The sequence below is a fragment of the Ovis aries genome, chromosome 4, assembly GCF_016772045.2.
Source record: "Ovis aries strain OAR_USU_Benz2616 breed Rambouillet chromosome 4, ARS-UI_Ramb_v3.0, whole genome shotgun sequence".
NCBI classification, from domain to species: domain Eukaryota; kingdom Metazoa; phylum Chordata; class Mammalia; order Artiodactyla; family Bovidae; genus Ovis; species Ovis aries.
This window is the reverse complement of record NC_056057.1, coordinates 98,250,351-98,264,501: the sequence shown is the minus strand read 5'-3', so window position 1 is coordinate 98,264,501 and position 14,151 is coordinate 98,250,351. Positions and strand designations below refer to the sequence as shown.

At 38.7% G+C, this 14,151-nt stretch overlaps 1 protein-coding gene across 1 annotated transcript in view; it reads left to right on the top strand.

Annotated features, from left to right (window-relative positions):
- CHCHD3 (coiled-coil-helix-coiled-coil-helix domain containing 3) overlaps positions 1–14,151 on the top strand; it is a 281,917-nt gene that overhangs the window by 173,230 nt on the left and 94,536 nt on the right. The window contains exon 5 of the mRNA NM_001126357.1: positions 7,695–7,778. Within this exon, the coding sequence (NP_001119829.1) occupies positions 7,695–7,778 (84 nt within the window). The remainder of the gene's footprint in view (positions 1–7,694; positions 7,779–14,151) is intronic.

Here is a 14,151-nt window from a genome sequence, read left to right as displayed (position 1 = left end):
TTCAAGAGAATAGGCAGATACGCTCCCAAAAGACAGGGGAACACATTCAGTAGGCTGGTTATAGTAAGTTGACAATATGACATGTAGAGCAGGGTCCTTTGGGGAAGAGAAAACAAACAGAAACAAGTGGATTTCATCAAATCCAGGGAGATTGAGTATGACTTCCGAACTTGGGGTCAAGACGTCTGTGGGAAGAATGGTCTTTGCCTTTCGTCCCTTGGTCTGTACTCAACCTCCATCAGCTCTTACTGTGTTAGTGAACGTAACATTTCAGGCTGGGGTTTGCTCATAGCTTATGTGTCGTGCCTCAGTAGTTGCTGAAAGGTATGCTCAAGTTGATAATAGCTTGGACGTTGTTCAGGGTCACTTGCATGGCTTACCCTTTTGAAGGTCACCTCCTGCTGTGGTTTGGAAACCAGGGCTTTAAGTATAACTCTTTGTTTATTAATGCTACTTGATAAAAGCTCAGTGAACCCTATGTAATTTCTCATTTGTAACAAAAGTCTAGTATTCAGCTAATTGAATACATGGCCACTTTAATTATTTTGTTACGGCTAATTGATATTCACAGTGATCATGTTCTACAGTTTCTAAATGTAATATTACTTTATAAGGTTATGGTTCAGCCGCTTCAGATGTTTCCATTTTTTTTGTCTCTTAGCGTCAGCATGTAGTTTTATTTTCCTGTGTATCATGCTTGATGTAGGTCTAACGTGGAAGAAAGCTCCTTTCCCTGTCCTTACTTGCCTGTGTGAGCTGATAGATGAATAGATTGGTTTTTGCCTACCACAGATTATCCTTATGATTGGGAAAGATTTAATCTTTCCCAGTTCATTATATGTGTGTTTCAGATTTGTTCAGTTCAGTCGCTCAGTCGTGTCCGACTCTTTGCGAGCTCATGGACTGCAGCACGCCAGACTTGCCTGGCCATCACCAACTCCCGGAGTTTACTCAAACTCATGTCCATCGAGTCAGTGATGCCATCCAACCATCTCAACTTTCGTCATCCCCTTGTCCTCCCACCTTCAGTCTTTCCCAGCATCAGGGTCTTTTCCAGTGAGTCAGTTTTTTGCATCAGGTGGCCAAAGTATTGGAGTTGCAGCTTCAGCATCAGTCCTTCCAATGAATACTCAGGACTGATCTCCTTTAGGATAGACTGGTTAGATCTCCTAGTAGTCCAGAGGACTCTCAAGAGTCTTCTTCCAGCACCACAGTTCAAAAGCATCAGATTTCTTACAAGATTTAAAACGATAAGAAATGTAGTTATGGGGATTTCTGTTTAGATTGATTTAGAATTGTTGCCTTTTCTCAGTTTTAGTAATTTCTATCTTCATAACATCATCCCATGGAAAATTGAGCTGCTACTTGCTTTGTTTTCTACCTTGAGGTATTGAAATTGAACCCTGGCCTTTAAAGAACTTTGTCCTTTAAAATATATAAGCTTTCCTATAGTACCAGCTCTCCCCTTACAAGTCTGGTACTTGATGTGTGAAGTAATAGTACTTCCTCTGAGCTCAGTGATTGTGATGTCACTGCGTTTCCAGTGCTGTGTGCTTTGTTCCTCATCTCAGTCTTCCCGGAGCAGCCAGGCCTAAGAGGGCCGAGCTGCCAGGCCTAAGAGGGCCGAGCTTCCATGCCAAGAATCTGTCAGTGTGAAGGTTTCTCTAGGAACATACATGGAAAGGTACATGGGAAACTACCTTTATGTCACAGGCAGAATCCCAGTTTTTACTTCTCTTAACTTACTGTATCGTTTGTTGTTAACAGCTTCAGGTCTCTTCTGAAACGAGGAAAGACTTTAAGGAAATACGTACGTGTTGTATACTTCGTTTTGAATCTGGCTACCGGCACTGAGTGCAAACATCAAAATGTTTATGCGTTGGGTTTCTTAAAATTCGATTTCCTTGTTTTCTTTCTCTTGTATATGGCACACTCCAGTTTTCCATAATGATCCATTTAGGTGCTTTCTGTCATGTTTTCAAGCCCAATCACATTATCCAAAATCTAACAGAATCTGAAGACAAATCAGTATGCATCACTTCTTAAGAAGGAATAGCGAACCAGAGACGGTGGGGGGAAACCTTTTATATCTGTTTTTTCCCCTAAGAAACGATTCTCCTGTGACAGTGAATAACGTGTGGTCCTCTTCGTTGTCATTTGTTCGTTTACAGTGATTCCATATCAGTCAGACAGTTCTATGTGGAAGTGTCATTCCCTGCAGTTGGCTTACCGCTTTTTCTTAAGTCGCGTGTGACTCTTCATCCTCGGCAGCTATTAGTTTAGCCAGCGTATCCCAGGCTTATTTAAGTTTCCAGGTTCACACTGTGTGACTTTCTCTCCCAGCCTCACATTAACTGTTTCAAAGCAATGTGCCATTGAAGTGGTGTGGCTGTGTTTCTGGCTCTGTTCTCCCCAGCAGACTTCAGGCTATTGATTCTGTTGACAGTCCAAGGGAAAGACCTGTGTTGTCAGCCTGTGGCTGGGTGTTTTCAGGCCTTTGGAGGTGGATCGTCTTTAGTGTGCATATCTCACCTTTTGATGTGTTTCTTTAACAAAATTCCAAGGATCACACCTTACAATGTGGGAGTTTCTGCATATCTTTTATTTAGGTGGTAATCAACCTTTCAAAATTAAATTTTGAGGTGGTTAGTGTAGTCTCTTTTAGGCTGAAGCTATATACTTGTGATACTGAATTCTTAATGTTTTCTAAATAGCCATAATAGAATATCTATTACTTTTTTTTTTCTTAAAAAAGAAATCTCAGTGTACAGCACTATGTGAACAAAAGCAACATTGTTCAGTGTAAATGGTTTAAGAACCATGATTGGTAATGTCATGCATTGAATGGGGAGATGATCAAGTCCTTATACATTAAGCATTTACTAGGGAAAATAATTTTCCATGCTATAAATAACTGTTCAAGTTGTTTTTTTGTTTGTTAGTATAGCCACTTAATCAGTCATTCTTTTGTTTTTTGTACCATGTTGTATTTCCATCTGATAATCACAGATAAATGTATGTGATAGTAATGTTTAAAGGTTTTTTGATTAAAGAAATATAACTTTGTTACAGAGATTTTGGAAAATAGAGAATAGTCTAAGTAAGAAACCTATCCCGCTGTGCATATCATATCTAGTGTTAACATCCCAGCATTTATTACACTTTTTCTGGGTCTACATGATCAGGTACTCAGTCCTTCCTGTCCTTCCCTTCTGCCCCCCACCCCCGTTTCGTAACCAAAATTAGTAATTTAGTGTACATGGTAATTTGTGACCATCCCCCTCCCCTTAATATTTCGAGTTAAAGAAATCAATTATTCTATTAAAGCAGTATTTTTTAATGGCTCTCAATGTTTGATCATTATGGCCAGACTCAAGTCTTTATAATAAAGAGCTTGTTGTTGGACCATATCTTATTTACACAAACCTCTGTCTGTTGTTCCCAGTTTTTTGTTGCTTTAAATAATGTTAGCAGCGTTTTCTTAGATATAAATTTTTGTGTGCTTTTCTTACTATTTCTTAGAAATAAATGCCTAGAAGTGAAATTAGCTAACTGATAAGCAAATTAACATTAGTAAAGATATATATATATAATTACTTTCATAAATTTTAATATGCTTTATTTGGATCAACTTAAAAATGTTATATTGTTAAATTCACTCTTTCGTGATACACTGTTGTTTGAGTTTTGACAAATGCATGCACTTCTCTAACTACCATAATCAAGAAGGAGAATTGTTTCCTCACCTCAGAAAATTCTCTCCTTTGTCTTTTGACTGCAAAGTGTGTTTATTTCTAATGTGGAAAACATAAAAAAGAAAATAATTAGAAACCCTCCATAAGCTTACCACCCTGCTATAACCTCTGTTGACATTTTATTGAATATCCTTCTGGTCTTTTATTTCTTCTTCCCTACACAAAAAGAGATCATACTCCCCTTTCTGTTTATAGTCTTTTCCTTATTTTACTTAGTATATTTTGAGTATATTTTAATTTAACCGTTAGATCGGTTTTTGTTTCTGTTTCTTTGCAATTCTAATTAATCTTATCATGAATATCTTTGCATATTGCCATAATTACTTAAGTCCTAAAAGTAGAGTGCTTAGAGCTCAGTGCATATGTACGGCTTTCAAACTTATTTACATTTTGTCAAACTGACTTTTAAAATGCTTATGCCAGTTTATATCCTGACGAACAGTGTCTTGAAGAGCATGTTTTTCATGCGTCTTGGGCAGTATTATTTTTACTTTATATTTTTAAATCTGATAGATGAATTATGGAATTTTGTTATTTTAATTTTCATTTTTGACTTCTTGTGGGTTTTTAAAAACGTGTTATGTACATTTTTGTGCAAATTGCTAGTCTATGTTACTTGGATGTTTTTCTCTTGACTCTTTTTGGGGATGGAGAGCTTATTTTTTAAGTGCTCTTTATGTGAGCAATACTAATTTCACTGTTAGGAGATAGTATTTCTTTCTATTTGCTTGTTCATTTTGTTTAATGTTTTTTTATCTTATGGAGGTTCTCATAAATCCATCCTTCTGCATTTCCTTTATATTTGCAGGGGTGTGTGTTGAATTTAGACAGATCTTTCCTCTAGATCATATAGTCTTGCATATTTTCTTCACACATAATTTTATCAAAAATTCTTTCTCCATTGCTACTACTCCATTTTTACTCTGTTACTCCATTCAGTTCAGTTCAGTTCAGTCCCTCAATCGTGTCCGACTCTTTTCGACCCCATGAATCGCAGCACGCCAAGCCTCCCTGTCCATCACCAACTACCGGAGTTCACTCAGACTCACGTCCATCAAGTCAGTGATGCCATCCAGCCATCTCATCCTCAGCCCCCAATCCCTCCTCCTACACCCAGTCCCTCCCAGCATCAAAGTCTTTTCCAATGAGTCAACTCTTCCCATGAGGTGGCCGAAGTACTGGAGTTTCAGCTTCAGCATCATTCCTTCCAAAGAAATCCCAGGACTGATCTCCTTCAGAATGGACTGGTTGGATCTCCTTGCAGTCCAAGGGACTCTCAAGAGTCTTCTCCAACACCACAGTTCAAAAGCATCAATTCTTCGGCGCTCAGCCTCCTTCACAGTCCAACTCTCACATCCATACATGATCACAGGAAAAACCATAGCCTTGACTAGACGGACCTCTGTTGGCAAAGTAATGTCCCTGCTTTTCAGCATGCTATCTAGGTTGGTCGTAACTTTTCTTCCAAGGAGTAAGCGTCTTTTAATTTCATGGCTGCAGTCACCATCTGCAGTGATTCTGGAGCCAAAAAAGTAAAGTCTGACCCTGTTTACTACTCCATTATCACTACTCCTCTTATACTCCTGTTAGACTAGTGAGGTTTCTACTCTTATGTCAAGGAGCCATAGATTATGTGCTTGCATATGTGTGTCTTTTTTATTTAATTCATTATTTGATTTTTAAATTACTCTTATACTTTCAAGCAGCATGAACTTTTCCTTGAAATCTTCTATTCAAACAGTATTCAATAGTGCAATAATATTCAAATATGTGTCAAGTTAAGCAAGTCCTCTTATTTTTTCCCCATTGTCGCCTTTGGCTTGCATTTTAGGTAAATACTATCCGTCTGATTTCTTGGTTGACATTAGGGTAAAAAGTGTTTCTCCTAGTAAATAACTATTTCTCTGTTTTTTACATGCCACAGGATATTGAAGTCAAAGTAAGTAGCAAAATAGTTACCTACAATAAATGTGCAAATGAGCTCACCCAAGTTAAGCGTGTAGCGACAGTCTCCCTTACACAGGTTGAGCCAGGGGAACCTTGATCACATTGCATGGCAAAAGAGTGGGAATGCCAAAATATGTATTTTGCTTATTTCTTAAAATTTCTAGTCGGGCTTGTGTTCAACATTCATTGACCAAAAGTATGTTAAAAACTTTTCTAACATGGGTGATGTAGGCAGGTTTGTTGTCAGAAATAAAGGTCATTTAAATATAATAAAAATAGAAGCAGCAGTTTAAGAAATGCATTTTTCATCGTCCCTCCCCCAGTTTTATTGAGCTATGATTGGCATACAGCACTGTGTAAGTGTGAGGTGTACAGCATAACAATGACTTGACCTACGTACCTCCTGCAGTGATGACCACAATAAGTTTAGTAAATACCCATGCAGGAGTACTGGAGTGGGGTGCCGTTGCCTTCTCCGCATCTCATATAGACACAACATTAAAGAAGTAGAAAAATGTTTTCCCTTGTGATGGGAACTCATAGGATTTACTCTCTTATGATCTTTATAAGGTAGAACAGTATTAATGATCTTACCATGTTGGACATTACATTCCTAATGTTAATTTATCTTACAACTGGAAATTTTTATCTTTTGACCACCCTCATCTGTTTACCCCTCTCTCTTCCCCTCACCTCTGGTAGCTACAAATAAGATCTCTTTTTCTCTGAGTGTTTTCATTTGTTTTGTTTTTGAAGTATAATTGACCTGCAGCACTATGTTAGTTCTTGGTGTATACCATTGTGATTTGATATTTCTGTATATTGGAAAATGGTGGTCATAATAAGTCTGGTTGCCATCTGTCACCATGCAGAGATATGGTACATAATTATAGACTTACAGACTACATCTCCTGACTGTAGTACATTTCTCATTTCTGAATCATTCATTTTGTAACTGAAAGTTTGTACCTCTTAATCACCCTCGCTTATCTCTTCCCCCAGGTACCTCCTCTCTGACAGCCACCTGTTTCTTCCTATATCTATGACTCTGTTTCTCTTTGGCTATATTTGTTCATTTGTTTTGATTTTTTAGATTTCACATATAGTGAAATCATACAGTCTTTGCCTTTCTCTATCTGCCTTATTTTACTTACCATAATACCTTCTCAGTCCATCCGCTTTGTCCCAAATGGCAAGATTTCAAAGAAATGCATTTTTAATTTAGCTTCAAAAACGTTCATAAGAAAGCATTATTTTTTTCAAGGATAAAGATTTTATTGCTTGATTTTTAATTTCATAAAAAAGATAAATTAGTTAAATTAACAGTTATAAAATTACTTTTATTATTTTACTTTTAGTTACTTAAAATTATTCAAATAAAGAATTAGAATGGTTTTTGCCCTTTTTGCCAAAGATTTATTATTTTACTTTTAGTTACTTAAAATTATTCAAATAAAGAATTAGAATGGTTTTTGCCCTTTTTGCCAAAGACAACTATGCTGTTAAAAAGGAAGTAGACCAATACATTTATTTATATGCTGGTTTCACTGGGTGTTTTAAGGGTTCTCGTATGTAAGGTTTATGTACAGAATGTTATGTAGGCATTTTTTATTGCTCAAGAAAGGTTAATAACTATGTGTCTTTTGCATGGGATAAAAATTAAAGTTTTATTAAGCAAAATATTAATCCTTGAAATTACTCTTCGAAAGAGAAGTTAAAGAAAACTGTCTGTGCTGTATTCTGACATTATCAGAAACATTTGGACAAAGTAGGACACAGCTGTTACAGTTTAAAAAATTACAATGCAGGCCCATTCTTTACATTTAAATACAGCAATCATCATCTTATAAATGTTTTTTCTATGGCAGAGACCTACTAGCCTGCAAAAAACTTCCTCTTTGTATACGTATTTCTAATGGAATTTATACTTAACTTTTGCTTTGCTGTTACTGCTTTTTCTTAATATAGTATATTTTTCATTTCTTTTTTTAGGCTAAGCAGCTGGAAGAGAAAGATCGGGTGATAAAGAAGCAGGATGCATTCTACAAAGAGCAGCTGGCTAGACTGGAGGAGAGGGTATGGCTGTTACTTGTCAGTGATTCTCTTCTCTTAACCACATCTGCAGTGTTCCCATGGGTGTATTTAAAAATCAATACATTAGAACTGTAACCACTTTTCCTAGTTAAAGAGTGGCCAGGAAGTAAAGAAGCCAACCAGGCCGATAATTATCGAAGATAATGTCATTTCTACTTTGGTAGTTTTGCGTATTGTTGTGTTACTGGTTCGTTGATAACATTTTACTACTCAGGAACTCCGCCCAAATATTTTCCACTATATGTTTAGAAGCTGCATTGTCTCCAGGTCAAGCAGAAGAGTGCTATTCTGGGCTCTCCCAGACATTGACTAAGCTTGAGCATGTTCTTAGAAGTGGAAATGTTTTGAAGGATAAACTGTCTGTGAAAGCTCACTTTCACTGTACTTGTGGCCAAGAAATGAATGTCTTTTTCAAAACTGGTGGACAGGAGCTGAATAATAGGACTCAGGAGAAGAGTTAGGATGGAGAGAGGAGGAAGTACCTCTGGTCTCCATTTCTATAGAATTTGACAAAGACTCGAAATTGAGACGGAAATAGGAGGAGACAGTGGGCTTAAGATTGGAAATTTGGGGACCCAATCAGTGCCCCTGTTCAATGAAATATTTTATTGTCTAGGATAATTTCATACCTAGACCATGAGGTTGCAAAGCTAGTTTTCTCTTTGCTTTGACTGAGACCTCCAAATTTGATTTGGAATAGCATGTTTAGTAAAAAAGTAGAAACTAAGAAATAGATGATCAAACTCCATTCAGTACAAATATTTGTATGTTGTCTTCACCTCTCTCTTATGTCATTGAACTTAGTACTTCTTGAATGTAGGGACCATTTTCTCATTGTTTCAGCAGATGTGTGTATATGTCAGTCTTGTATATGTCAGGCCCTGATGCTGCCAGAGAGAAGCTAATGAAGAAAGTAAGTTAAACTGCTGCCCTTGTGGAGCTTAAATTCATTAAAACCCTGTCAGCGTGTTGAATGGCAGATTCTAACAACATGCCAACAGTGAAGTGGAAAGAGGAGTCCCAGGGCCTGGGAATGTAGGTGTGGCGCTGGGTGAAGGGCCTTCTAAGAGGTATCTGGGTGTGGGAGGCAGGCCAGGACCACGCCCTGAAGCAGGGTTGTGCTTGACGTGTTTGGAGAGGCTAGATGGCTTGTGAGTTGCTGTCTTCAGTAAGAACTGAAGCAAGAGGGACTTATTAGGTTGATGCAAAAGTAACTACAGTTTTGGACTGTGAAATTTTAAATCATAACTAGGCTCAAATATATCTTTATTAATCAAAATAGGAACCATTGCAATAAACACATTTTTGCCAACGAGAAATGACCCTTGAGCTATGGTTTGCAGAGGACTGATTTAGTGCATGGGTTCTGACATCTGGGGTTTTAGATTCAAGGCCCTGAACTGGCATTTACCTGCTGCCTATCTTGGAGTGATGTTGGTGGTTTAGTCACTAAGTTGTGTCCGACTCTTTATGACCCCATGGACTATAGCCTGTCAGGCTCCTCTGTCCATGGGATTCTCCAGGCAAGAATACTGGAGTGGGTTGCCATTTCCTTCTCCAAGGGATCTTCCCAACCCAGGAATTGAACCCAGGTCTCCTTCATGAGGGAAGCCCTATCTTAGAGTATCATATGTAAACTTTAGGTTTCCTCAGCTATAAACTGAGGAAACCTCGCTAGTTTGTAAAATGAGATAATCCTTATAAATTACCTGTAAGACTGTCCAGGACAGAGTAACCGTTCAGTCAGTGTAGCTCTTCTTTTACTTCTATCCCAAACACTGTTTCTGATGTAATGAGTAAATATTATCTGAATCAAATGAGTGAGTGTAAGTTTTTCAGGTGGTTAACCAGGAACCCACTTTTCCCCCACCCAATGATAATTTTCTTTGCCTTCAAGTATTACTGTGCTAGGTATGTTTTGAAGTTCTCATCGATCACTGTTACATACAAGAAAAGGCACTGATAAATATTTGCCCATTTCTCATAAATCACCAGTTTCCTAGAGATATTCAGTGATCGGTTTGAGGCACTGAGAGGATGGATTTACTCTTGGCCAATTAAAGATGGTGCTAGTGGTAAAGAACTCTGCTGTCAGTACAGGAGACATAAGAGAAATGGGTTTGATTGCTGGGTTGGAAAGATCCCCTGGAGGAGGACAAGGCAGTCCACTCCGGTATTCTTGTGTGGAGAATCGCAGGCATCACAGGAGACTGGTAGTCTCCAGTCCATGAGGTTGCAAAGAGTCAGACCACTTAGCAACTAAGTTTCCACCACATACAACATTCTTAAAAAGTTTGCTTCACATCCATGTCAGCTTTGATAAAGCTGGCAACATTTGCAATGAAACAAGTATTTGAAAAACTTAAAAATGGCTTTGACTTTCTTTGTCAGTGAAGAGTTGATACCTTTGCCTATTGGTTCTAAGAAGGGTGAAATTAATGTAGAGTTAAATTACACTTATTACTCCTCCCGAGTTGAAGAAAGGCAGAAATTATCTCAGATGTCTGGGGAACCAGCTGATATGAATACCAGGGAGGAGAAAGCTCCATTCACACAAGGGAATGTCTAATTGATAAGGAGTGTATTAAAGTAGAATCTAGAGACATCCCAAGCTGTATTACAGAACTGCTTGTGTTTTCAAATGCTCAGTAGACTTGGGTTCATATTCTCAAATGACTATAAATTTCTCACTTTAAAGTAAAAGAAGCACAATGAGATATTAAAATAACTCTTAGGGATATCATGCTGTAGTTGCATCATGAAATTTGCATCAAGTCAATGAAAATGAATAGCTGAGTAATAAGATTATGAGTCATCAAAAAGTGATAATGTACAGATGGTTAACAAAAACATGAAAAGATGTTCACCATCGCTCATTATTAAAGAAATGCAAATCAGAACTATAATGAGGTATCACCTCACACTGATCAGAATGGCCCTCATCAAAAAGTCTACAAACAGTGAATGCTGGAGAGGGTATGGAGAAAAGGGAATGCTCTTGCACTGTTGGTGGGAATGTAAATTGATACAGCCACTGTGGAAGTTGGTATGGAGATTCCTTAAAAAAATTAGGATTAAAACCACCATATAATCCAGCAATCCCGCTCATAGGCATATACTCTGAGGAAACCAAATTGAGAGAGACACATGCATCCTGTTGTTCACTGCAGCACTATTTACAGTAGCTAGAACACGGAAGCAGCCTAGATGTCCATCAACAGATGAATGGATAAAGAAGTTGTGGCACATACACACAATGGAATATCACTCAGCCACAAAAAGGAACACGTTCGAGTCCGTTCTGATGAGGTGGATGAACCTAGAACCTTTTATACAGAGTGAAGTGAGTCCGAAAGAGAAAGATAAATAACCATATTCTAACACATATATACAGAATCTAGAAAAAATGGTACTGAAAAACTTATTTACAGGGCAGCAGTGGAGAAACAGGCACAGAGAACAGACTTATAGACATGGGGAGAGGGGAGGAGAGGATGAAATTTATGGAGAGAGTACCATGGAAACTTACATTACCATACGTAAAATTTGCTGTATGTCTCAGGAAACTCAAACAGGGGCTCTTTATCAACCTAGAGGGGTGGTGTGGGGAGGGAGATGGGGGCTGGGAGGTTCAAAAGGGAGGGGTATACCTATGGCTGATTCATGTTGAGATTTGACAGAAAACAGCAAAATTCTATAAAGCAATTGTCTGTCATTAAAAAATAAATAAAATTTTAAAAAGTGATAATGTACACAATGACTGTGGCTGCTAATGTAGCTGACAGGCAGATGGTATGGTGGTCTTAGAAGTTGTCCTGGGAATGACTGTACAAGATACCATGTCCCCTCTTCATTAATAAGACCACCTAGTATTCAGTTGATGGTTTCACCAGTTCACCTAGTTAAAACAAGAGAAAGATAAGTACTTGTATCCACTTCTAAACTTACATTTTTAAATAGGAACCTGGATTTCATAGTCAGTTAAATGATTCTGCAACTTATGTAATACCACAACCATTTTTCCTTACATTAGCCACTGCTGGATTCCACACTTTGCATCTTTTAACACAAAGTGTGCAGAATTTCTAACAGAAATGGTTAGACATTGTACTTTTTTCACTGTCATCACAAGAAAATCCTCCTTATAATCTTCTGCGTTAAGTTTAGAAAGTGCTTCATCTTTGCACACCTAAATGTCTCTCAATATTCCAAGGTGAAATCCAACTGGGAAAAATTCAGCTTAGCTACTTTTAGGAATGGCAGTAATAAACAAAAATAAGATATTACAGAAATGGACAGCAGACACCAGGAGGTTGAATACCACGAAAGTAATTTTATGATTTTTAGTATCTTGACACAGTGGAAAATATTCTTTTTATAAAAAATATTTATTTCTTTGGCTACACCGAGCCTTAGCTGTGGCACCCTGGATCTTTGATCTTCATTTCAGCATGTGGGATCCACTGCCCTGACCAGGCATTGAATCCTGCATTGGGAGTGCAGAGCCCTAGCCACTGGACCACCAGGGAAATCCAAAAAATACATATTCTTTAAGGGGCAACAGCTTATATTTTGGATAAGGCAATGGCAACCCACTCTAGTACTCTTGCCTGGAAAATCCTATGGATGGAGGAACCTGGTAGGCTGCAGTCCATGGGGTCACTAGGAGTTGGACACAACTGAGCAACTTTGCTTTCACTTTTCACTTTCATGCATTGGAGAAGGAAATGGCAACCCACTCCAGTATTCTTGCCTGGAGAATCCCAGGGATGGGGGGAGCCTGGTGGGCTGCCATCTGTGGGGTCGCATAGAGTCAGACACGACTGAAGCAACTTAGCAGCAGCAGCTTATATTTTTTAAGCTCTTTCTTACCTCATGTAGGTATGCCCTAACTGAAAAAAAGCTTGAGTATCAGTTCCCATTGGTGGATATAAGAAGCTTGAGAAAATTAATTCCTGATCAGTGACTGATGAAAGGAATCACAGGGCAGCTTTCGAGGAAAATGTTCTTAAATGTTTTTAAGACGCCTTTGCCAGTCCCTATGGGGCTTCTCTGGTGGCTCACTTGGTGAAGAATCCACCTGCAAAGCAGGAGACCCGGGTTCCATCCCTGGGTTGGGAAGATCCCCTGGAGAAGGGAATGGCAACTCACTCCAGTCTTCTTTCCTGGAGAACCGCATGGACAGCAGAGGCTGGCGGGCTACGGTCCATGGGGTTGCAAAGAGTCAGACACGACTGAGCCACTTCCACTTGTCAGTCCCTCAGGTAATTCTCCATAATGCTTTATATGTCTCTCTTAATGTGCCATGTTTATGCTGACTGTGATTAGTTACCTGTGTTTATCTGCTTAGCACCTTAAGGATAAAATCATTTTCTTATTTCTGTCTTTTCCACAACTCACATGCAGTGAGTAAATCCTGCAGTTCCTAAGTTTATGCCATAAGGTTAGATCCAAGCCATTCATGTACAGTTTGTAAGTATTTGCAAAATATTTAGTTTCTTTTTCACTAGTTAAATTAATAATCTAAATCTGTCCTGTGAAAATATCAAGTTTAACTTTGAATATCTGGATATGTATAGCATCTTCATCATCCTCATAGCTAAGAAAACATCTTTTGAGTATTTATGTTGTGCTGGGCACTTTGCATGGATTATATCATTTTATTCTCATAAACAACCGTAGGAGGCTGTCACCCCTGTTGTTTTTAGGTGAAGATACTACAGGTTCAAGTAATTTGCCTGAGAATATACAGACAAAGGGCTTCCCAGGTGGCTCAGTGAGAAAAAACCCATCTGCAGTGAAGGAGCCTCAGGAGACACGGGTTCAGCCCCTGGGTTGGAAGATTCCCTGGAGAACAAAATGGCTACCCACTCCAGTCTTCTTGCCTGGAGAGTCCCCTGGACAGAGGGGCCTGGTGGGCTGCTCAGTCCATGGGGTCAAAAAGAGTCACACAGGACTGATGCGACAGGGCGCACAAGCACACGTACAGTCAAAATGTGACCTGAACTTGAACCAGGTCCAACACCCAAGCTGTTAGCCATTGTCCAATACCGTCTTTAATGTTTGTCAGGCCTGCATTTTAGAAGTTAAATCCTGCTGATTGCTTTGTTACTTCTGTGGGTAGTAACTTAACTCCTTCTGGCTTCTAATACAGTGTTTTAGGTCCTGATGTTAAAACTTGATCAGTGTTACCATATAACCTGGAAGTGTTTAGCATTCAAAATGCTTAATTCCCCCCCACCCACCCAGGATCTGGTACTTCCTGGGGAAATTTGACCAAAAGGGCAGCAGCAAGGTCATATTACTTAGCAACTGTGGCATGCCACCCCCAAGAATTACTTTAATGTCTAGTTGT